Genomic DNA, 24,146 nt, shown 5'->3' on the forward strand with positions numbered 1-24,146 from the left:
GCACGTTTTCTTTTCAGTGTCGGATCTTTCAGGGGGAAGAAACTGACTTTACATCAGTTTAACAATGTTTGCACAGAAGTGTTGTTAAATCAAAGAAGTCATCCACCAAATTTTTCTTAGTTTTTGTGATCTGTCAGTATTTAAATTCGTCATGAACAAGGTGTTATTCAGTCAGTTTTAATATTATTATTATTATTATTATTATGTTCTTAAATTTAAAGTCTTGATAAATCAGCGTGTCCTTACTTGAAATATTTCACCAAATGTTTAGTATCAAACACTGAGAAGTATCATCTAAGTATTCATGTGTTAGCGTAATTTACAGAAAGACAAATTAATTTCTTGTCAGGAAGTGGAAGAGATGTTTGTCATAAAGTTTCCTTGTGTCCGCAGCGTGAAGGAGGCCTGCATCGTCTTGTGTCTAAACGTGGGCTCTGCCATTCTGTTGAAAGTTTCATTTTTATCATTACATTATGGAAAATAATGCCCTTTGTCACAATATGCTAATTTTTTTAGAAGGACCTGTAAGTTGTGACAACAGTATTTTTCTTAATGGAACTGAAAAAGAAGAAATAATGAATGTTGTAAAAAATCTTACAGATAAGAGATTAAAAGACTGGGTGGACATGGATATGATGTTTGTAAAGGACATAATGAGTTCTGTTATCGAGCCGTTTACATATATTTGTAATTTATCATTTTCAAAAGGAATATTTCCAGACAATATGAAAGTAGCAAAGGTAGTTCCTCTCTTTAAAAATGGTGATAAATGTGTGTTCAATAATTATAGACCAATATCCTTATTACCACAGTTCTCAAAAATTCTAGAAAAACTATTTGTGACCAGATTAGATAAATTTATTACTAAACAAAACATTCTAAGTAGCAGTCAGTATGGGTTTAGAGCAAAAAACTCTACATCAATGGCTCTCATGGACATAATAGAACAAATAACTACTGCTGTCGATCAAAAACAGTATTGTGTTAGTATTTTTGTTGATTTAAAAAAAGCATTCGATACTATTGACCACACTATTCTCCTTGAAAAATTGAATAAATATGATATAAGAGGACCAGCATTACACTGGGTATCTAGCTATTTAAAAGATAGGAAACAGTTTGTACAAATAAATGGTGTAAGATCTGACCTGTGCAATATCACTTGTGGAGTTCCTCAAGGCTCTGTACTTGGACCAAAGTTATTTATTTTATATGTGAATGACTTGGTAAATGTATCAGGACTCCTCAAATGTGTCCTTTTTGCAGATGACACCACATTTTTTTGTTTGGGTAAAGATGTAAAACGGATGTTGGAATTGATGAAGACAGAATTTGATCAAATACAAACTTGGTTTAAACTTAATAAATTATCATTAAATTTAGATAAAACTAAATACATGATATTTAGTAACAAAAAGAGAACTGTTGACGATCCATTTAAAATTGAGGGTGTTGAGATTTGAAGAGTTAATGAGATGAAATTTTTGGGTGTAATCATTGATGAACAGCTAACATGGAAAAATCACATCAATTCTGTAAGAACAAAAATATCTAAATCTATTGCAGTACTATACAAAGTCAGGGAATTATTAAATGATAAAGCTCTGTACATGTTGTATAACACAATCATTGTTCCACATTTAATCTATTGCATTGATGTTTGGGGGAAAGCGTGTAAAACATTTACAAAGCCTATTTTTATTTTACAGAAAAGAGCTGTAAGAATTATCACCAGAAAGCATTACTGTCACCCATCAAGCACATTATTTTATCAGCTGAAGTTATTGAAGTTCCATGATTTGGTAGATTATAGTATTTTATCAGTTATGTATTGGGCTCAAAATAACACATTACCATTAAATATCCAAAGAAATTTTGTTAAAAGACAAAGTTGTTATAATCTTAAGGGGATAGAGATATTTGTCAAACCAAAATTCAGAACTAGTCTGAAGGGAAGGTCTACCTCAATCCAAGGAGTTGGATTGTGGAATGGTCTAGAGAGTGATGTGAAAAATGCCAAGTCAATGTGCACATTTAAGAAAAAGATCAAAGCTGAATTGTTAAAAAAGTATATATGAAGTAGCTTAGTGTGTGTTTTGTATTAGAATTAGAAAAATTAAAAAGAGTTATTCATTTTGTTCTGTTACTTGAAGATTATTATGATTGAAATAATTGTTTGAAAAAAGGGGCAGATATAATAAGATTTTTTCTTCTTTCTGCTTCCTTTCATTTTAAATCTTTTGTATCTTTTTTATATTGTTGTGGAATTGTTTTGTACTTTTTAAAAATGAATAAACTTTATACCATTATTTCTGTTCATTTCAGCTTGTTATGCTCCTTGCAGGGTTTTCTGCTAGTTTTAGCTTTTCTGTTATTTTAGCTAATATTTAGCAGTTTTTATGCAAATTTCCACATTCTTTGAGCTCATTTCAGTTCTTTCCACTTCCTTAAAGGTAGGTTAAGCTTCTTTCTGCCTTTTCAGCTACTTTTCAGATGTTTTTTTGTTGTTGCTCATTTCAGCCTTTATAGCTGATTTCCTAACTTTGTGCTCATTTCAACTTGTTTAAACCTAATTCAGTTTTTTTTTCTGCTTCCTTCTGCTAATTTAGGCTTGTTCTTTCATTTCAGCATGTTTTTAGCTAATCTCAGCAGTTTTTCAGCAAGTTCTTCTGCAATAATACTGTGTTTTCGCAGGAAAATGCATTTCTACAGTTATAGATGACGATTATAAACGCACTATTTTTGGTTAAACTTTAAAATAACAAGACAAATCATTTTATTTTAAATAGTCAGTCGTGCCGTTTATAACTTCCACTGCATTAGATGCCACGCAACTTCCATCAGTCCTTCACAATAAGAGTCTGAAACATGTACGCTGACTGATTACCTCAAACTGGTTGAAATTAAATGCTTATTTTGATAATTGTTTTATCCAGTGAAAGTGCACCCGTAATCATAAAAAAACGGAACAAATTCAGGAGCAAAACGGGGGTTCACTTTGTTTGATAAAGACTTGAAAAACTATTTTAACTTTTCTATTTTTATCTCAAAACTTAGAAACGATCTCCCTCTTTGTTTTTTTCTTGTGGCCTTGATCCAATTTGCTTAAAGATCAAACAGCAGCAAAATGTCGCCCTCTGCTGGCCATCAGACACCAGGTCCTGGGAACAGCTCCTTCATTGGCTTCACTTCTTTGACCAGGAGGAACTTTTAAAATTTAAAAAGTGACTTCACTGTGTTTTTGATTGCAATTAAACTCAACTATTTTTTAAATAGAAAAAAGCTCCTAAACAAGTAAAACTTAGGTCTGAATCGTTAAGAGTGTAATCAGTTCTGTTTTAACGTCTTTCAGGTCACGTTTTTGTGTAAAAAGTCACAGAATCAGTTTGTGATTAAACCAAAACAACAAGAAGCTGCAGATCTCTTATTTATTCAAACAATGCATTAATTTTTACATAATTGTCTTTTAAATAGGAAAAACAGGCAAAGAGCTGCAGACAAATGCAACAAAACTTAGACCAACACAAAATGAACTCTGGTAGTACCGAATCGTTCTTTTCTTGTGCGTTCTTCTGTTTAAAGTCAGTTTCGCTCCAGTTCTTCTGAATTTAACTCCCAATTTCTGTCAAACAGATTCTGTAAACGCAGGTAAAAAAAAAAGCACAAGAAAGTTCAAATAATCAGGGAAGAGGTGCCTCGGCGCAGCGCCATGCAGATGAGCCGCACGGACTTTGGTGCAACGTTTAAAATAAATAAAAATCAGCTTCAATGGGAGCTTTAAAACTTCACACGCACTCAGAGGGGGCGAGTGCAGCTGGGTTTCCTCCCCGGCAGAGACACAAAGTTCACAAATGACAAAAAAACTGACGTTTATTCCTCGAAACCGCAAAGGCTAAACAAACACCAGAAAGTCAGTTTGATGTGCGAGCAACAGGTTTTTAGTTCTTTGGATTCCTGTGAGCTTTCACGATTTCCTCTGTCGAAGATACAAACATGATACATTTACTCTACAAAGACCTTTAAAAGTAATAGATTACATGATGGAAACTTTTAGAGGATAATCTGGTGGTCTCTGAAGTTTCAAAACAGTTCAAAACTGGTTTTAAAGTTTGATCTTTTTTATGATTTAGGGACTAAATAAATTTGTTTTATACCAACGTATATGAAAAATACTGTTTTCTGTAGAAACACTGATTCTGTTTGTAAAAAGCTTTTTGATTTTCTTCATTTACAGAGAAAAGTTGAGTAAATTAAACGCACTTAAAACAATTTATTCTCAGTAAGATTTTGTGCCAGTGAGTTTGAAACTTTTTTTTTTGTTTACATACTTCCAGTTTTATGAGAATCGACAGACGAAAGCATCAAACTGAGCGGTTTTATTTGTCGTTAAAAGGACGACGGAGACGATTTGATCCTCCGACGTTTGCTTCTCTTGATAATTTAGACTCCTGCAGTCTGATGGGAGCGCTTCAAGTGTTCTAGTTCAACGAGCAGAACAAGAAAAAAAAAACTAAACAGAAAAATCTCAACATTTTAGCTGCTGAAAAGCAAAAGTTTTAAATTTCCTTTTAAAATTTGACTTCAGTTTTTTTGGTGTTTTTTTTCTTTTAAAGCTGAAAATTCAAAACTTCAGTTCAATGTGTCGTGAGCGGAACAAACAGGGGCTTCGTCCGTCTTTATGTTTGCAAAGGAAGATGAAAACAGTCATCTCATAGAAGAAATATCTGAACTTTTATCCACTGACCAATTCCTACGACGGAGCTTTAGGGTCACGCTATGGAAAAAAAAATTAAAAGCCATAAAATTACGAGAATAAAGTCGAATAAAGTCGTATGATACTTTTTTTTGTTGTTGCAGCTCTCGTTTATTTATTTATTCCCACGAGTTGGATCCACGACGCCACCTGTCAATCAATCCAGTAGGTGCGTCAGCAAATGACCAATCCGAAGCTAAATGAGTCGTAATATTTTCCGAACTCCCGACACGATAAAGCAGCAGGTTTACGACATTTTAACTGAGGTAAAATGAAGATTATACTTTGGCATCGGTTTTACAAATAAGGAGAAACCGGTAGTTAATCTGTTAGCACATTTGCATCAGATTATTATCAGTGTCAGGACTTACAGTCAGGTGGTACGCTTTGATGGGCTGCAGCACAGCTCTGCAGGTAAGGAGCATTTAGTTTCGGATTGGTCATTTGCTGACACGCCTACTGGACTGATTGACAGGTACCGTCGTGGATCCGACTTGTGGAAAATAAATAAATAAATAAATAAATAAATGAGAGCTGAAGAAAAAAAAAGTCTCGCAAAACTTTATTCTCGTAATTTTATGGCTTTTAATTTTTTTTTTCTTAGCGTGGCCCTAAAGCTCCGTCGTAAATTCCCGACCGTGAGAAGAAAATTAAAACAACTTTTTTGCTAAATAAAAAAACGTGACGCTGAATTCGAGCCACTCCGAAAAACAACTGAGGAAGTCAAAAATATTAAGATAAAAATCCCGATATAATCATAAAAATAAAACTCAAATGGCAAAAATAATGTTCCTTTTTGAGACTTAAAGGAGTAAAAAAACAAACGTTTAGCCTAAATACTCACAATAACTACTGATAATATTTTTTTGTTGTGATTTAATTACTTTAAAAAATGGTTTTAATTGAAGAAGTATTTACGTCTGGAGCTCTACACCACCCAAGAATGATTTCCTCAAATTTCTGGTGGTTTACGCTGCAGCATGAGAACAAATAATAATAATAATAATAATAATAATAATAATGTCACTTTTTAATAAGATTCAGATTATTTGAGAGTTTCAGACTCTTGTTGTGAAGGATCTGGGAGTACCAAAAACTGCACTTTGGATCGGGTCAAGAAAATAAAAACTCCAAAAACCGTAAAAACCAAACAAATACAGTCGGGTTCACTCCTCAGTTGATTTTCCTCTGATACGCCATAAATCGCTGTTTTCGGAGCGACATAAAAAAAAAAGTGGGTTCAAACATTTGTTTGTTTTCAGCTTTTTGTTGAACTTCAGCTCTAAAATGTGAACAAAAATTCTACAAGCTCGCATGAGGAAATAAATAAAAAAAATCTCCAGATGTGGCCAAAACTAAAATCACTATAAAAACTGAGGAAAATGTTGACGAGGGGCGACGCCCAAATACTGTGAGGATCACGCTTTCACTGGAACACGTCACCGTTTTATTGAAGTATTTTAGTTTCGTAGTTTTGATTTGACACGTCACGATCATTTGGCCCGACACGGCGCAGTTCAGTGTGTGTGTGTGTGTGGGGGGGGGGGGGGGGGGGTCCTTCAACATCAGCTTCCCTTCAGTCACTCATCCATTCACGCCTAAGGCCATCGCTACTTTCACACAAACAAACCATAAAAAACAAAGATGATCATTTACGAACGCCTCGGATCAAAAACAGACAAAACCCGCCCGCCGCCGGACGTGACTCATAGACGAGTATGTGGATTCATTGGGAAGGCATCGTACTTTCGCTTCAAAGTTAAAAAAATTTAAATAAACTGCTCTAACAGCAACTGTAAACAGCAGGAAAAGACCGTTCCCTTAAATAAACCCCGACCAGCGTGCACGTTTACCGCCCTCGCCTAAAAACAGCCTCGATTCACCCGTTTTCCACGAAAGTTCAAGAAGAGAAACGTTCCGTCAGTCTGCAGCCAGACACGTCGTCGTCAGGTCATCAAAGTGCTAAAACGACGGCACGACGTCATTTCAATCCACCGAGAGAGAAAACCCCACACCGGACAGAATTTATTCTTTTCACCGAGGAACGCTGCCCGCCTCCAGTCTGCAGCACATTCACGTAGAGACTGAGGAAACTAAAAAAAAGTCCTGTGGATCCAGAACCAGGAGGAGAACAGCTTAAATAATAACGTCTCAATAAATTAAAGCAGTCTGCAGAAGGTGAACCGAGTCCGAGGAGGTCGAGCGAAGGTGCAGCTCAACAAAAACCGTCCCCCGACAGAGAAAAGAGTTCTGCTTTCAGGAAGTTGTTGTTATCGTGGAGACATTCACTGAGAGAAGAGTTCTGATTGGACGGAGTGAAACAGGAAGGGGGAGGTGACATCACACCCTGAGGAGGTCCTCGTCGCTGTCCTCCTCCTCCCGTTTCCTGGTGGCGTTACCGTGACTGAGGCCTGAAGAACGAGCTCCTCTGCTCTTCCTCTCCCGGTCCGACTCGTCCAGGAGGCCGACCAGGTCCTCGTCGCTCTCCTCCTGAAATTTAAGCCTCACGTGAGCTTTTTGAGACGCGAGCGGCGACCCGTCGATGGGAGAGAGGACGCTCACCTGCAGGAAGGCGGTGTGATGGGTCGTGGACTTCCTGGAGGAGACAGAGGACGGTTTGACCACTCGGACCCCTGGGACGCTCAGGACCTCGTCCTCGCTGTCGTCCTCCTGCTCGTCCAGCGAGAACGACCGCAGGCCCTCCGTGTTCACGCGCTTGGTCCTGATGTGGCCGTTGCTATGGTTACTCCTGCCGCGGTGGGAGGAGGAGGAAGAAGGAGGGGCTTCGAGCTCCTCCATCAGCCACTCCATCTCCTCTTCACCTCCTTCGTCTGTGTTGACCTGAGGAGAGGACGGAGAGCCAAGACAAACAGCAAACTGGATCAGGTGGACTCAGTTTCTCCTTTCGTTTATTTACACGAGAAATTTTATTTATTTATGTTTTCTACACTTTTTTTTGCCTTTCTTTGTAGTCGTTCTGCTCGACTTCATGAAAATCTGACCAAAAATTGGATCTTACATCACCTTCTAATTACCATAATTTCCGGACTATTGAGCGCACATTAGGGGTTGAACGACTACATAATTTTTAAACTCGACATTAACATAATAAAACTCTAGTAGAACTCGAGCACTTGATGACATCATAGGATCTAAAGATACAAAAATAAATAAATAAATAAAACCACAACAAAAGGTCATTATTTACAAAAAAGACCAACAAAACATTGGGAGCATAAATTATGCTCCTACCATTTATCATACAGCAAATAAGTCACAGGAAAAACAAAACTATTAGTTTTTATTATTAAACTGCAAAACTGAAAGAAACATGCAGCACATCAAAAACAAAACTAAAAACAGTGGGGGGGCCGACCACCCCGCACCACTGCCAGCTGTGGTGCGCATTAGGTTTAGTTTTAGAGATTAATATGTTTATAGGTTTTTTTTTATAGGTTTACAGATTAATATTTTTTGCTTTTTGTTTGTGAAACAAGGTCAGAAGAAGCTGGTTCAGGGATTGGACCCGGTGTTACACCATATTCTGTGACCTGCAACAGTGCATGCAACACCGCCCCCTACGGTCACAATACACAGTGGTCACAGAATATGGTGTAACACCGGTTCGCAACGAGCTCCAAACAGTCAGGAAGTTGATTAATTTTCTGTTTCCTTACGGTAGTTGAACCGAAAGATTCATCTTTAGTGAAATATTTCCAGACTATTGATGCGTTTCTACCAGTTTGCCAAGACTGGGCCTGCTCCGCTCCATCTGCTGGGAGGAATCCATTTTATAACCCACGCCCGGTGCGGATCACGTGACACGTGGCGCAATGACGTAACGGCGACGTGATGACGTCACCACGGATACTCGACGTGAAATTAAAAAACTCGATAGATGTCCTAGGAACCGATGTGTAGATTACTCGAGTAGTCTGTTAAAGCCCTAGCGCACATGACTATAAGCGGCACCCACTAAATTAACAATAATAATAATAGTTTTGTATATAAAAGCCGCTGGTGTCCACATTTTTTGATATTTACCATAGGCGTTTTAAACATTTTTTAAATGCTTTTTTTTTTTTCTTTCTTAATAATGCCTGTAACACGGCTGGTTTAAAAAACAAACAAACAAACTAAAAAAAAAACAGTAGCCTAATAGGAAGTCACTGATCGCCATCTTCATTTTTTTTTATTCAACCTTTATTTAAACGGACAAATCTCACTGAGCCTCGAAGATTCGTTTACAAGTGACACCTGTTTGGACAGACAATAACAAGTTGTGAAAATGACACATCGGGTTTGGAGGCAAAACAATTCCCAACATGCTCTTAATCTTTGGCTGAAGGTTAACGGCACGATAATGAAAAAAAACCCTTGCACAACGAGCACATAATGACACCGACATTCCGCGTGGGGGAGGGGGGGCACGCAACGACGGTGAGTATGTCCAGAGACAACACACAGAGACTCTGCAGAGTTCGGATAAAATCGCTCAGTTCAAATAGTTCCCTCTGGAGAGATCCGTGCACTCTCGGGGGGTGCCGAGGACAGCCAAGGACGAACGTATGATAGAATTAAAAAAAGTCTGGGCCCCTCTGATTGGTCCGTAGACTTCCTCGGTGGGAGGGGCAGAGCATCAAAGATTTACAAAACTTCCAGATGAATTGAGATAAGATGACCTGTCAAGGTTGAATTTGTCATTCAACCTTTATTTCTACAGGTTAGTCTCATTGAGCCACGAGGACTCATTTTCAAGAGAGACCCGTTTTAACAACGAGCACAGATGAGGTACACACAACAATAGACAAGCGTATAAAAAGCGTATAAAATGAAAAGTAAAAAGAAGAAATGATAAAACGATAAAGCGGTGTAAAATGTGTAAAAATATTCCTACTGCTCCGCTGTCGGGATCCACTGGAGCGGAGCAAAAGTTGCTCTGTGCAAACAGGGGAATCCCACCTCACATGGATGGGGGATTATCCCCCCTCCCTGTTCTCCCCTCCCCGTTTCATTGGTCCACTGTGACCAGTTCGGTAATTCCATTTGTCATATTTATTTTTTTTAAACCTTTATTTATACAGGTAGTCTCACTGAGTTATGAGGACCCACCCCACAAAGAGAGACCTGTATTGGGCCGCTCTGTGAGCACCCGGGTGTGACGAGGCTAAATGTTTTGGCGGCATGACGCTCGTTACCTGTCCAAAAAAAAAATAATCCATTAAGTAGCCGCAGCATTGTATAAGCCTCACAGCATGTGAAAAGAGTAGCGGCTTACAGTCCGAAAATTACAGTAATCAGTTTAGAAAAAAACTGTTTGAGCAGTTTATTGTTCAAATTTCTTTCTTTTAGAAAATGTTAATAGAGACCAAATGTTTTTTTTTTTAAATTGTATGTATTCGCTCCAGAAAAAAGCAAAAAGGATTTATTTTGTTTTTGTTTAGGGCAATAACTGCATGAGGACAAACTGAACCTTCATTTAAAAACATTAAATCTGATCTGTCTGGTTTTCTGTTTGACGAATAAGAACACGCATCATCGACAAACCTTTGAATATTTATAGGAGACTTGGTTTCCTCTCCTGCAACAACCAGCGACCTTCTGCATCACCAGTTCCCTGGAAAGATTCATAAAACACATATTAAACATATATATATTTTTTAATCTACGACACAAAGACAACTGGGATGTCCGAGGCTTCACCTCCTCTCTCTCTTGTGGAGCAAAAGCCCCAGCAGACAGATGATCAGACACACCAACAGGACGGTCATCAGGAGTCCCGCCGTCTGGCTCCGCCCAGAAGAAGCTGGAGTGAAGTCGTCGCCGTCCGTCGTCTGTCTGTCAACAGTTCTGCAGAAAGAATTTAACTACTTTTACCTCCTGGAACTAAATTTAAGACATCTGATGATTAGATTAAAAAAAAGAGCTTTACTTACGTGAGACCACACACAGCTTCTGTGTGCCACATGAACAGATACTGGCACTCGTCCGTCTCCAGCAGGAACTCTGGGATACCGACGCCTGCTAAAGGTTTGCAGTGGAACATGATGATGGACGAGACTGACTTGGTCTTTGCACGGCCACACTTTGAGTCAGTGGGAACCATTACGTCCAAATTTCCTCCTGAAGACAAAGAAGTAACAACATGATTTAATTTTAAACGTTTGAGAATAACCTTAAAGGATCTGTTATTATTTATAGACCTGACACTCGGTTTTGGTCTCAGTGGACCACAACATGGTCAAGCCTGGCAAATTATGGTCCTTCTAGAGGTGGGGACCGTGGCGGCACTGAATTTGAATAATAATAATTTACTTAAGTTTTATTGTTCACAAATATCAATACCTTTAATGTAATACTTGGCTTTGGTGGAGAGGCCAATCTTACGTCTGTAGATATCATTCAGCTTGACCTGGCAGATGGTGGCACCAACACAACTGGTCAGGGAGCTGTTGGTGATGCCCGACAGCTGGATGTGGTAGATGTAGCTGTCGCCGTTGGGACGGATGTCTCCAGACGCCTTGTGAGGGCTGAAAAACATAAACACCTTAAACACACGTCTTGTTTTGTTTAAGTAAACAAGATGATTGTCCATCATTGTGAGGTAAAATGGGTAGCCCAAAGGGAGCTACATAGTTTAGTTTCAGACCTGGATCTTGATCGTGGTGGAGGAATCTGTGCGCCTGAACTATTCTACAAACTTTCTGTTGGGTCGCTCAAGGCAGACTGGTATAGGTGACAGGCCAGACACAGCGATTTACGATATTTGTAAGGAACGAAGACACCAAGCAGCTTGATACCCCTCGCCTGAACGTGGGTTAGCAGGGGTCCAACCTGAACCCAGACCTGGGGGAGGGGTCGTCAATGAGCGCCTGGTGACCGGGCCCGACCTATGGGTCTTGGTCGGGCTCACACCTGAATAAAATACATGGGTTTACCTTCCTGTGGGTCCTACGGGGGCTCTGGCGTTCTGACCCTCACCTCTCTGGTGGGGAAGGAGCCTGAACTTGTGCGCGAGATTGAGAGGTACCGACTAGATCCAGACGTGCTCACCTCAACACACAATGCGGGTTCTAGAACCGGTCTCCTTGAGAGGGGCTGGACCTTCCTCCAGAGTCAGAGACGCTCACTCTCTGACCTGGAGGGGCGTGATTGGACTTCTGTGTTCATCAGTTCGTTCGTCACGAACACCGTGTTCCAACGCAAGGGCGTCAACAAAGGTGTCCAAGTTTTGTCAGGGAGTGACAGACACAGGTGTCGGTTGTCACGGTGACGCTAATGAACTACTGGAAGCAGCTTGAACATTTCTACTCATCTCGGTTCTCTTTACACTTCTGTCTCTTCTCTATATTAAAAGTTCAGCATTCTATCGGTTTAGATGACAAAAGAAAAGTTAAAAAATGACTTGTTTTTGGATTTCAGGAAGTAGACGCATCCTTCAACTCAAAATACTGTCACGTTTATGACAGTCTCATGACTGGCCCATGTCCCCACCCTCTACCTGCTTCATGTAGTTTATGTGTTAAAGCCGTCTCACAGGTGGACTTGTGCGTCGGTTACCTGAAGTAGAGCGCTCCCAGACTCAGAACGGCTCCGGTGTCGGGAATCTTTATCGTCCCATTCTCCATCTCCACCTCGCGTTGTTTCTCCTCGCAGGCGTACAGAGTCTCCCAGCCAATCACAAACTCACAGGACGCTGCGTCGACTCTGTTCACGCACAAAAAACACAAACGCTGACAACAAACGGACATTTCTGTCACTTCAATCTGACCCTGTTAGGACGATGGGGTCCAGTTTGGCCGGTTAGGATAATTAAAAAAACAAAAGCACTGTAAATACTGCTGGTAAATAATAAAAAATAAACATAAAACGACGTCTGTGTTGTGTAAAAAAACAGCAAACATACAAATAAAAAAAATTGATTTTAAGACTTCTTTTGTGATTTTATATTAAACCCAACAAGCTGTGACTGAATAACATCCGGTGTGTTGTGAAATGTTTGTACAGAGCAACTCAACAACGCTTGAGGAGGAATTTTTAACTTTTAAGACCAACATACTGATTAACTGAGCATCTCTGCTGAGAGTGATGCGTTTGTGGAAATATACACATTATTTTGAAGAAATACATCCCCAGTATTATCAAAGGAAAATTATTGATTCTTAAAGTGTAATTAGGTATTACCACACTTTCCGCCGTACACGTCACATCAGTCCAAATATGTCTAATAAAAGTGGAAAAATCCATAAATAAGTTGCATTTATTACATGTCACCGCTGACAACGAGAAATGTGGGCCGGTGTTGTGCCAAAAATCGATGGGCTGCCAAATGACGGCCGTGGGATCGTGCACGGGAGGACTCTAACAAGATTAACACTTAAAAACAATTGTTTGTTTGCTTGAAATTATAGCAAAGGTGTGTCTAAGTCTAACTTTTCCTTAATAAATGCACTTTAACTGTCAACTCGGCTGCATTTCGAAAGCTGATTTGCAGCTGCGGGAGCGCACAGAAGAAGGACTCGCTGTGGATTTCTTCTAAATTTAACAAGATAACCACCTAAAAACAATTATTTGTTTGCCTGAAATTACAGCAAAGGTGCGTCTCAATTTAACTTTTCCTTAATAAATGCACCTTAATGGTCAAATCAGCTGCATTTCACCTGGGCGGCGCAGCGACATGCAGCTGATTGCTTCACGAGTTCCAGAGCGAGACGAAGGTGGCTTTGTACGGCAAGTCAAGTGTCTCATTAATAGCCACTTTTACCTATTAATGAGACACTGGGCTTGCCATATTACTCGAGCGCCCTCTAGCGGCTGAAAATGGTAGTGTTCAATATTTTCCATGTCAGAATGAACGAAATTGTCAGATCTCAGGCAAAAAGAAGGTTATAAATGAAAAACAAAAATAAGTCGCTTCGCTGTATAAGTCGCAGGGCACGATGATTTAACTAAAAAGGTGCAACTTATAGAGCAAAAAGTGCGGTACATTTGTTGAACAGCATTTATTTTCTAGTTTTTGATGAAAATAAAATTAGAGAATTTGGGGAAACCCCTGTTTCTCAGCAATACGCTACCTGAGGAGTGACGGGTGACCAACTGTACGGCCACAGCTCAGCTGGATCACCGTCCTGGCCTTCCTGCCGTTGCCACAAACGTCATCTCCTGCCGAGTAGCTGACGAAGATCTTTCCATCTGCAAAGGAAAACAGGTTTGTGATGAAGATGACAGAAGAAAGAACTCAGATTCAGTAGTGGAGTGTGCGTCTTTTGAGAGTACAAGACAGGATTAAGTGCATCAATCTAATATTAATGTGATTACACCGCACTGACAACCAAACGGTGTCTCTCTGCGCTGGTGCAGTTTGTCCACATTTATAAAAGGTGAATATAACTACACATGAATTCTGAGGAAAAAAATAAAACTTATGTAGCTACCACAGCAAATAGCATCTGTTTGTGAGAAATATTTGTTTATTATAATATCTGGTGTCTCAGAAAGAAACTGCAGGGGCCACTCTGAAGTCTGGCCACGCTCAGGCGTCTTCTGGTTGATGCACGTGCAGAAATAGGAGAAAATAATCCCTTTTGCATGTTGAGAATGGCAAACAGGCCAAACCACTTCAGGTTTTTGAAGTACCGTTGGATGCAACACAAAACCATAAAAAATATGGACAATAATAAAAATGGTATCTGTGCTTTCATTTGCGTAAAAACCAGAAAAATACAGGCTGCTTCTGGAAGTGACCTCGGACTGGCAGGTCCTCACAAACGTAGGACCTCGGTGCGGCTTTGAGAGTCTGCAGCTGTGTATTATTGCTCAGAAGACTAAAAAGAAGGCAGACGTGTCAGGAAAAATCCAATTTATCTGCTCTTCCTGCGATGAATTATCAGAAAAGGGCATAAAAATCAGAAAAAAACTATACGAATATAAAACATTTTAACAGATGTTACTTCACACCCAGAGGTCTAACAGAACCCAAAGTAATTATCTTATGGAATAAATATGGTGGAACCCTCCTGGACCCTCAGCCCAACTGCAAACTAGGGGGTCCAATCCGCCTGATGAGGTCATGGTTAACGGCACACTCTCCACGGCACAGAAAGAGACAATACGAAGCCGCAGTGATGATCAGTGACGTTAAAACATCATCCTGAGAGCGATTCCTCCCTGAAACAGTCAAATGTTGTTCATGCAGGTTTAACTAATGTCTCTGTAATTCATCTGTTAAGACCTGGAGCTCACCGTGTGAAAACATTTTAGTCTTTCGGACACTTTTACACCGGCTGCGTTTGTGACGGAAGATCAAACTCGCAGAACGAGTGCAGATTGTTTGCACGTGCTGAACAGGACGAGCGTGTTTGAGTCGATGTATAATCAGCGATATTAGTTTTGTGAAGCTCAAAATCCAGATGCAAGTGAGGCACAAAATAACGAGCAGGTGCTGCACAGTCTTCCTGACTGGCCATGAGCAGAAATAAACATTACAGCAAACGAAGCTAGATGCGTATATTTCATTATTTTGTTGTAAAGTACGGTGATGCGTTTAGTTTGCTCACCAGTGTAGTTCATTTTCTGAGTGTAAACTCGTCCCAGAGTCTGAGTCTGTCCTGATGAGTGTCGGCACACCGCTGCCCCCTCTGGACAGTCCGTCAGCCCGCCGTGGATCCCCTGACACAGGTTGATGTAGTACCTGAGGTCGAGGAGAACAAACAAAGGAGACAATTATTTACACTCGTAGAACAAAGCAGAAAGTCTGAGCCTCGTGCCGTCAACACATCCTCCATGACAGTTTCCTGACTGTGGTCCTCAATGCTCTGCAAGTTTTTGCTGCTTCAAAATATTTAATTCAAAGGAATAATCGACCCCCTCAGTGGCCTGTTAATGTCTCATCGGTTTATACCTGGACAATGTTCGAAACATACTGGTCTGTTGGCTCCGAGGACCAAGACTGAAAAACACTGATTTCTGCAGGAGCAGATGTTCTGATGTTTAAAACTTGTGCTCTGGTCATCGATCATTTATTCTGTATTTCAAGACGGTTTTTTAGGTAAAATTTGTGGTAATTTTACTTAAAAAAAATAAAATAAATCAAACTGACGTTTGTTTTTGAAACTCGTGAAAGCTAAAAGATGCTAAAAAGGATACGCTAAAACTGAAAAAAGAAAAAAGAAACACTTGCAAAAAGAAGTAGAATAAAAGCCAATAAGTAACAAAACACTAGCTAAAGGCTAAAGGTAACAAAATGCTAGCTAAAAGTTAATGTAGCTAAAGGTTATCTAAAAACTAGAAGTAGCGATAAGTTAAAGGCCAAACACAAGCTAAAGGCAAGCTAAAAGTACCAAAACAATAACTAAAACTAGAAAGTTCCCGGAGAACTGTGACGGGGACTGCCACGCTGCGGCCATTTTAAAAATTTGATTTGACCGTACTATGCGTAGGGGTTTGATCTCAGCTACCGCCATACCAAATTTCAGCTCAGTGTGGCAAAATATATCAACGACTTATAGTGTTTTTTTCTTTTTAAGCTATGGTGGCCATCTTGGATTTTTGATTTGGATTCAGGAAGTGACGGGGAACATTCTCAGCTATAACCACACCAAATTTCAGCTCTTTATGTGCAAAAATAGCTGCGTTAAAGGCATTTAAATTTAGCTCTCAGCTACCAACACACCAAATTTTAGCTTAATTTCTCTAAAAATGGCTGATTATAGATTGTTTCAATGAGAGAAATGGCGCCTTTGTTTGCAAATTACGTCGCCACGGTAACTCAAAATGTCAATAAAATTAATGGCACATATCACGGTGCCAAGTTGGTCGTCTTGATATAAAATTTGTGTGGGTGCATGTTGCACACCCTTTTCAGGTGGATAATAATCGGTGGCTGCCTTTCTAGGCAGTCCCCGATCCAATCTACCACTTTTTGATGCAGGTTAGTCTCATTGAGTCACGAGGACTCGTTTACAAGAGAGACCTGTAAATAAATTCAAAGCAGACTTACGAATATTCTTCGGTCTTGAACTTCCACGGCTCCGTGAGGGACGACAGGGACCTGAAGGTGAAGGTCTTGTGCTGACTGACCAACTTGCACTCCATCTTCTTGGGGAGACAAACGGCGTTGGTGCGCCACTGGAACGCGGCCGAACAACCCGCCGTCTCCGACAGCAGCTGAGGGGAGCCGCGGCCTGCAGACTGGTCGCAGGTGAACAAGATGGAGGACTGACGCTTGGCTGAAACTGGAACAGAGACGGACCGTTAGACTCGAGGCCCACATCAATGGTCTATTAGTTATTTTGACGAGGCGGTCTAAACCCCACCCAAATTACAGGATTTTTAACAATTTATTAGATTTTTTTCTTCAGAAAACTTCACATTTTAAGATAAATTGTTCAGTTTTTATTTTTTTTTTAAAGAAATGTGTTACTTTGTCAAGAAAAAAAATATATATTTTTAAAATTTTCAAATTTGTTTATTTGAAACCAACTGGAAACGGGAGTATATACATTTCTATTGTGAATGGAAAATTATTTTATGTTATTGATTCCAAAGAGGTTTTGATATATTTGTGTTTCCTTAATTTCCAGACTATTGAGCGCACCTGAATATACGGTAAGCCACGCCTGCTAAATTTAAAAAGGAAAAAAAAAGAACGTATACAGGTCGCATGTGTATAAGCCCACGTTACAACATGATTTACACAAAAATTTTTAAAAACTTTTAATATGTACCGGTACCATAAATGCTTTTTTTTTTTTTCTGAACAGTGCCTGTAACACGGCTGAAGTTTCACTGGTCCACTGTGACCTGATCGATAATTTTATTGGTTAGATTTTTAAAAATCCTTTATTTATACAGGTTTCCTTTCCTTTTAATAACCATTTTATTTTCACTTGTCTTTTACATTTTTTTTATTTGTACACATCCTTTAAGACCGTCTATTGTTGTCCACTATTGTCATCACGTTCCTGAGGCTCACTGGGATTAACCTGTAGAAATAAAGGTTGAATGAAAACAAAACAAAACAAAAAAAGTAGTTTCATCTTTGTTTACATGCACAAAATTCTTTGACTGGATTGTAATGTTTTCAGATTAAATAATCCAAATGTATCATTTACATGGGCACAATCTGTTCACGATGAGCGTTTACAGGCAGCGGGTTTTTATTCAGAATAGAAGTACTGACACGCGCAGAGTGGTAAACTTTTCTTAAAAAAAAAAACACAAAACAAGAGAGTTCTACTTCCGGGATGAACATAAACAAACCTGAGCGCCCATAATGGACCCGCGCCAGGTTTTAATGACGGTGGAGACGTTGCTGCGCTCCCCGACTGAGCTGCAGGTGATACAGATCATTTTGAGCTCTGTCCAAGTTTCTAGATGAAATGTTGCGTCGCTCATCGACCAGTTTTGCGTCCTCGACATGCTAATACTATTAGCATTAGCCAGGCAGAAATACGTGAGGTAGACTAAGTTGCACGTGCGCAGTCAGGTCAGTTTTCCACAATCGGAAACAAAATGAACAGATTGAGTGTTTACATGTGCACCTTTCAGATTATGAATCGGCATAAACCACCCGTCTCGTTCGGATTACAAATTCTTTCGGATCGAGCTGAATCAACAAAGAATAATCCGAAGCATTTTTATTCTGAATGGCTGTTTAATGCAATTACTTATGTCCATGTAAACATAATGGTGAGTCACGAGGACCCACCCCTCCAAGAGAGACGTGTATTTGGCAGCTGTGTGAGCGCCCGGGTGTGACGAGGCTAAATGCTTTGGTGGCAGGAAGCTTGTTAGTCTGTCACAAAAAAAAAATCCATAAATTAGCCGCAGCGTTGTATAATCAAAGCGTGTGAAAAATGTAGCGGCTTATAAACCAGAAATTACGGTAATTGCAAAGAACATTTCAAACTTGTGTGAACCCAAAGATGTGACTCAAAAAAAATACATAAATTAAAAAGCAATAAGCTCTTTTATTGTGACTGCTGGATCATAAAACCTTCTGTTGAGTAATCAGGTCGTCCACATCAGTGTGTGGCTCTGATCACAAGAACTTCCATCGACTCTCAATCACTAATATTCATAATGTGCAACATTCAAATTTACATAATTGTGAAATAACTTGTTTTTTTAAAACTTTCATAGTGCTATTATATCTATATTGCGTTACATTTTTATATTTTTAGTGTGTGTTTTTCTTAAGCATGTTTTGCACTGAAAGAAGGAGTGGCTCTTAATCTCATTGTACTTGCGTATAATGACAATAAAGGCATCCTGATTCTGAGCCAGAGACCGGCTCATGGTCTGGGTCAGAGCCACAAGGGTACCAAACCCTTCGCTTTTAGTCTGGGCCATAACTCCTGCAGACCCACTGAGCCCTGCTAGACCTGTGGCCTGCTGTTGGACAACTAATCCTGTTATTTTCTGTATTTCTCTTAATAAATTGCCATAAAACACAGTAGATTTGTTGAATTCTTTAGTATTTTAGAAGATCCACTACGATGCTGGCGTCATGAACAAACAAACGTGTTTGGTTTCGTCAAGTTTTTTTTTTTAATTCAGAGCATCACTTTAGTCAAATTAAGATGAATATATAATATATCCAAGGCATGAGTTTCTGCATCTTTTATTTGCTACTGAAAATGTTTATTTCTGTTTTTATTGATGTTTATGTTCTATATAAATTCAAAATGCTCTTTTATATCGAAGAAACTCCAGCTCAGCTCTTGATCGCAGCTTCAGTCGGTACTCGTGTTAACAGAAACGGACTCGTGCCACAAAGCTTTTAAAGCACCGATATCTCACCTTTGCTGCAGTGCCCCCACTTCTTGTCACGGTCATAGTTGGAAGTGGTCGAGCACCACTTCCTGCCATCGGTACTTCCGTCTGTGGTGCACTCTTGATACTGCTTCTTCATGTAGGTGAACGGGAACACACACGCTTTTTCATGAACCGTCACTGAGACACAGAAAGACAAAAACTCCTCCTTTAACTGGACTGCAGGTACGATCAGTAGCATAAGAATAAAATACCTGTTCGTTTAAATACGTCAGACGGACAACGCAGCATGAACGCTAAATTTAAATGCAACAACAAAACCTGAAAAGTCCTGCCTCTGAGCCAGCAGCTGGAAGAACCTCGTTTACCAGCAGTAACTCAGCAGTTGTCTTCTGTAGGACTTTTATGTGTCTGACATGGTTGTGGAGGAATTCTGGCCCACTCTTCTTTTAAACATAACTCGAGTTAATTGAGGTTTACGTTGTGTTTAATTTCTGCTTAGCTCTCTGCACAGTGTTTTGTATTTTTCATTCAACCTTTATTTCTACAGGTTAGTCTCATTGAGCCTCGAGGACTCATTTACAAGAGAGACCTGTTTTAATCAGGTTGAGGTTCTGAACTTGGACGGGACCGCAGCACCTCGATTATTTTCTATTTGATCCGTTCTGTGTAGATTTTATTTTTGTTTGTGCCGTTGTTCGGATCATCGTCCCGTTCATGACCCAGTTCAGGTTTCAGCTGTCGGACAGATCTCGTCACATTCGACTCTCCAATCTTTTTGTCTGCAGAGGAGTTCAGGGTCCACTCAGTGACTGCAAGGAGCCCAAACCATCAGCCCCCCACCCCCGTGGTTCACAGCTTGCATGAGGTTATTGTGCTGACGAGCTGTGTTTTGTTGTTGACAAACATGGTGCTATGCATTCTGGGTAAACATCTGTACTCTGATCTAGTTTTGTTCCAAAGTCCTTAAAATTAAACGTTACAGTCCTAAGTTGTGGTGCCGTGATTCTAAACAAGCCATGACCTTTGACCTTTAACCCACTAACCAAGGTTTAAATAGTCTGAGAAGGAGCTAATTTCTTTAAGCATTGCACGGTCTGACCTTTGGGGTGAATTTACTGGAATGTTCACTCCTGAAAAGATTGGCAGCTGCCTTATGTGTTTCCCATTTTGTGACTGATCGTTCTCCCTGTAGAACGACGGACCCTGCAGACACACCTGAACGCTCCAGAGTTACTCAGCTTTACGTCGCCTTTCTGCTGCTTTAATATCTCGATGTCGCATAAAGATTTTCATTTTTATTTTTCTACAGCTGCAGACCATAAAAAGATCCTGTCAGACATTTACAAAAACTCAACGCCCAGCCTTGAAGTAACAACAGAGTCTGACCTGGGGGGCAGGGGGCTCCTCCACCGTACTGCATCAGCACCGCCTCCTCGTCATGTTTGTAGTCCATCGTCATGACTTTGCTGATGCCAAACGATGAAGCGGACTTGTCAGAACCAGAACCGGACACCTGACAAATGGCACTCTGGTTACAGGCCTGCTCTGCCACCGAACCGCAGACGTGGATGTGATACATGCCAGAGCTCCCATTGACCTGAAACATTTAAAGAACCATTGTTTTACTACTGGATCCAACAAAACCTCCACAGGAGAAAGTCAAATAATGCAATTCTCCAGTTAAATAATAAAATCATCTTTGATGGCAAACAACACTTGAAGCTCACCTGAAATTCATCAGCGAGGGTGCCAAGGTCAAAGGTGAACTGGAGCTGGGAGTCTGTGAGGTTGCAGCCGCTGGTCTGAGTGGCATCGGAGCAAACTAGAGGGGTCGCCCACTCAAACAAATAAATACAACCCTGGAGCTCCAGCATCTGAGGAGAACCCTGGACATAAAGGTAGCGGTGTGATTAAAAGATAAGGAGACCGAACTATTGATTATTGACTGTTGACCGACCAGCTCCAGGCCTCTCTGGCAGGTAAAGATGATGGTTGAGGAGTAGTTCTTTGAGGGGTCAGCATCACAGCTGGTGGAGCTTAGGTAGGTGATGAACACCTTACCTGTCACACTGTTCACCTGAGGACCGCTGGTGGTCCGCCCAATGTCCTTCAATCAGTAGCAGAAAAAAACAAAATTAAAGAGAGCAGAAAATACAGACAAATAAGAAACATATATTTTTTATAACGCAATCATTAAACACCTTAGATCCTGTATCGTCTCAAACTTAAGAATATTGTTTGTCATTACACTTGTACGTTAAACTGTACTTATAAAGAGCCTTTCTGCCCAAAGTGCTTCACATTTACCCACAAACACATTCACACAGCTCTACTACATCTCTGCAGATTTATCCTGAATAAATCATCTTATTGTCTAAACCAGGGGCGTCCACACTTTTTCCATCATGCGAGCTATTTTTAAGATGACCAAGTCAAAGTTAACTGCTGGAATCGAAGCTCTCGATTCTCTCGTTGGAGGACGACTGCTCTAACCACTGATCCACAGCCGCCTCGTTTCGACTGCTGTCGTTCATGCCACTTTTAAACTCGGAGAGCTTTGAAAATAACTTTATGCAACCCCGAATGATTCCATGAGATCTATGAGCACTTGGAGTAGTGTTGGGATGAATCTCAGTCGTTGGTGCACCAAAGTTTAGCTCAATCTTTCAGCTAAAATTAGACAAATTGCACAACATCCCTAATGTACTTATTATTTAAGGTATGCTGGTGTTTATTTGATAAATGTATTAAAAGTGATCATTTGGTGTTTTTCCACCTTAGGTGGTCCGTTATCAGGGTCCATACAGACAGCAGCTCCAGGTGGACAGGTGACTCCAGGGATGGGGTTCAGCGGCTGACAGATGTTGATGTAAAAGTCTGGAGATGCATTATTTTGGTCCACTGCATCATCTGAGAGGAAAAATAATAATAATTTTTAAAAAATCTGTCATTTTTTTATGTTTGCCAGTGATCTGATGTGTTTTTAAGCTTTGGCTCACTGACCTGTCGCTGTGTAGAACCCACTGATGTGAATGAGAGGAGTCAGGTCTATCAGAGCAGAGCCGTTCTGGACTGAACAAGTTACCTGAGAAATAAATGATAAGAGGGAAAGCGAGTCTGAAACCAAACTGGAAAACACAACACAAGAATCCATCTCCTTTTAAAGTGTATTTTCTTTCTAAAAATGAATTTATCACTGTTCTCTGAACATGCCTCCGTCTAATTCCTCCACTGCACCTAAAAATTCAATCATGCATTCCTTTTAAAAATCAGATGAGACAATGCCGCCCATTGCTCTCTGATAAAAACCCATTTACTCTTTAAAAGGGTCGATTTGTTGCTAATTTATAAAGGAATGCAACAAGTTTTCCACTTGAATTTGTGTAAATAAGCTTCTTGTGTAAATGTGGCACTTCTCTACTGTATTTTTAAATCATTTGCCGTTTTAAAAAGGTTATTGAATTAACTGAATTGAATACATGAAGGGTTGTGTTCAGAAAAAACACTTTAATTTTTTTAGAAGTTCGTATTGATCTTTGTGAAGAACAACTGTAGCGTATAAAATACATTCAAATTAATATTTTACAAGACCAGTCATGGGTGAAAACATGTATTTCTATGTAAATATATTAAAAGTTCCTCAGTACTTACGGTTTGTTCACACAGCAGGGGTGTGTGCACAGAGAAGAAGTGTGTGCACGTTTCAGCGTTTGAGTCGATGAGAACCAGTTCTTCAGGGGTCAGGTCCATGCTAGATGGTCTGAACGAACATAAAAATAAAACTAATCTTAAAAGAACCGCTACAGAGGACACATTTCAGATTTAACAAGATTAATAACGTACACGACTGCCTTAAAACAACTCGCATCCACTAAATCTCAGCGATATTTTAAAAACCAGAGGGGTCCAATCCTGGTTTTTGAGGACCACTATCTTGCATGTTTAGAGGTTCATCTGCTCCAACACACCTCATTTGAATCAATGGATGATTAACAGATGACTAATACAATGTGGTGAAGAGGGAGCTGAGCTGTAAGGGAAAGCTCTCCGTTTACCGGTCAGTCTATGTGTATACAGGTGGTTGAAATGAGTTTCCTCCACAGGGTAGCTGAACTTCTCACCCCATCTCTAAGGTCGTTTTCACACCTGACAGTCCGGTAGACTCGGTTCGGTTTGGGACTAATATTCATGACATTTTGTTTACATGTGAGCTGGTGCGTTTGCATTCACACTGCGCTGTGCAGTCGAGTCAACCTGTTCCCCCGCTCGCCTGCACAAAGAACTACTGAAAGAAACGACACAAAAACCTCTGAAGACACTTCTTCTGGAAATAAAAAAAGCCGGAGTGGCGTCAAGTTTTAGCGGTTTTAGGAGTTATATTTTGTCATTTTTCAACAATGGACTCAGCATGAGCAGAAGATGAGACAGAAGACCATGGAGAATATTGTTTTTCACACAAAGCATCTGACGGCTCCATATGAGGTACGAGAAATGCGTGTTTGTTTGCCCTGCGCTGTACTCCACTTCCTGCTTGCGGAGCGGTGTCCGGTCTGCTTGCATTCACACTGTACTCGAACCGCGCTAGAGTTTTCTTCTACCGGACTGAGACCTAGGT

General features: G+C 40.1%; 1 protein-coding gene across 1 annotated transcript in view; it reads right to left on the bottom strand.

Annotated features, from left to right (window-relative positions):
- Positions 1–6,930: 6,930 nt before the first annotated feature.
- igf2r (insulin-like growth factor 2 receptor) overlaps positions 6,931–24,146 on the bottom strand; it is a 66,421-nt gene continuing 49,205 nt past the window's right edge. The window contains exons 35-51 of the mRNA XM_037685955.1: positions 23,183–23,291; positions 22,535–22,616; positions 22,308–22,441; positions 21,489–21,638; positions 21,259–21,417; positions 20,918–21,128; positions 19,556–19,708; positions 16,752–16,986; positions 15,310–15,443; positions 13,828–13,945; positions 12,314–12,460; positions 11,099–11,283; positions 10,690–10,876; positions 10,457–10,603; positions 10,301–10,370; positions 7,316–7,594; positions 6,931–7,243 (exon numbers count right to left, since the gene is read on the bottom strand). Of these exons, the coding sequence (XP_037541883.1) occupies positions 7,094–7,243; positions 7,316–7,594; positions 10,301–10,370; positions 10,457–10,603; positions 10,690–10,876; positions 11,099–11,283; positions 12,314–12,460; positions 13,828–13,945; positions 15,310–15,443; positions 16,752–16,986; positions 19,556–19,708; positions 20,918–21,128; positions 21,259–21,417; positions 21,489–21,638; positions 22,308–22,441; positions 22,535–22,616; positions 23,183–23,291 (2,650 nt within the window). The 3' untranslated portion in view covers positions 6,931–7,093. The remainder of the gene's footprint in view (positions 7,244–7,315; positions 7,595–10,300; positions 10,371–10,456; positions 10,604–10,689; positions 10,877–11,098; positions 11,284–12,313; positions 12,461–13,827; positions 13,946–15,309; positions 15,444–16,751; positions 16,987–19,555; positions 19,709–20,917; positions 21,129–21,258; positions 21,418–21,488; positions 21,639–22,307; positions 22,442–22,534; positions 22,617–23,182; positions 23,292–24,146) is intronic.

Source organism: Nematolebias whitei, chromosome 12 (genome assembly GCF_014905685.2).
Source record: "Nematolebias whitei isolate Nwh7 chromosome 12, NemWhi1, whole genome shotgun sequence".
Lineage (NCBI taxonomy): Eukaryota > Metazoa > Chordata > Actinopteri > Cyprinodontiformes > Rivulidae > Nematolebias > Nematolebias whitei.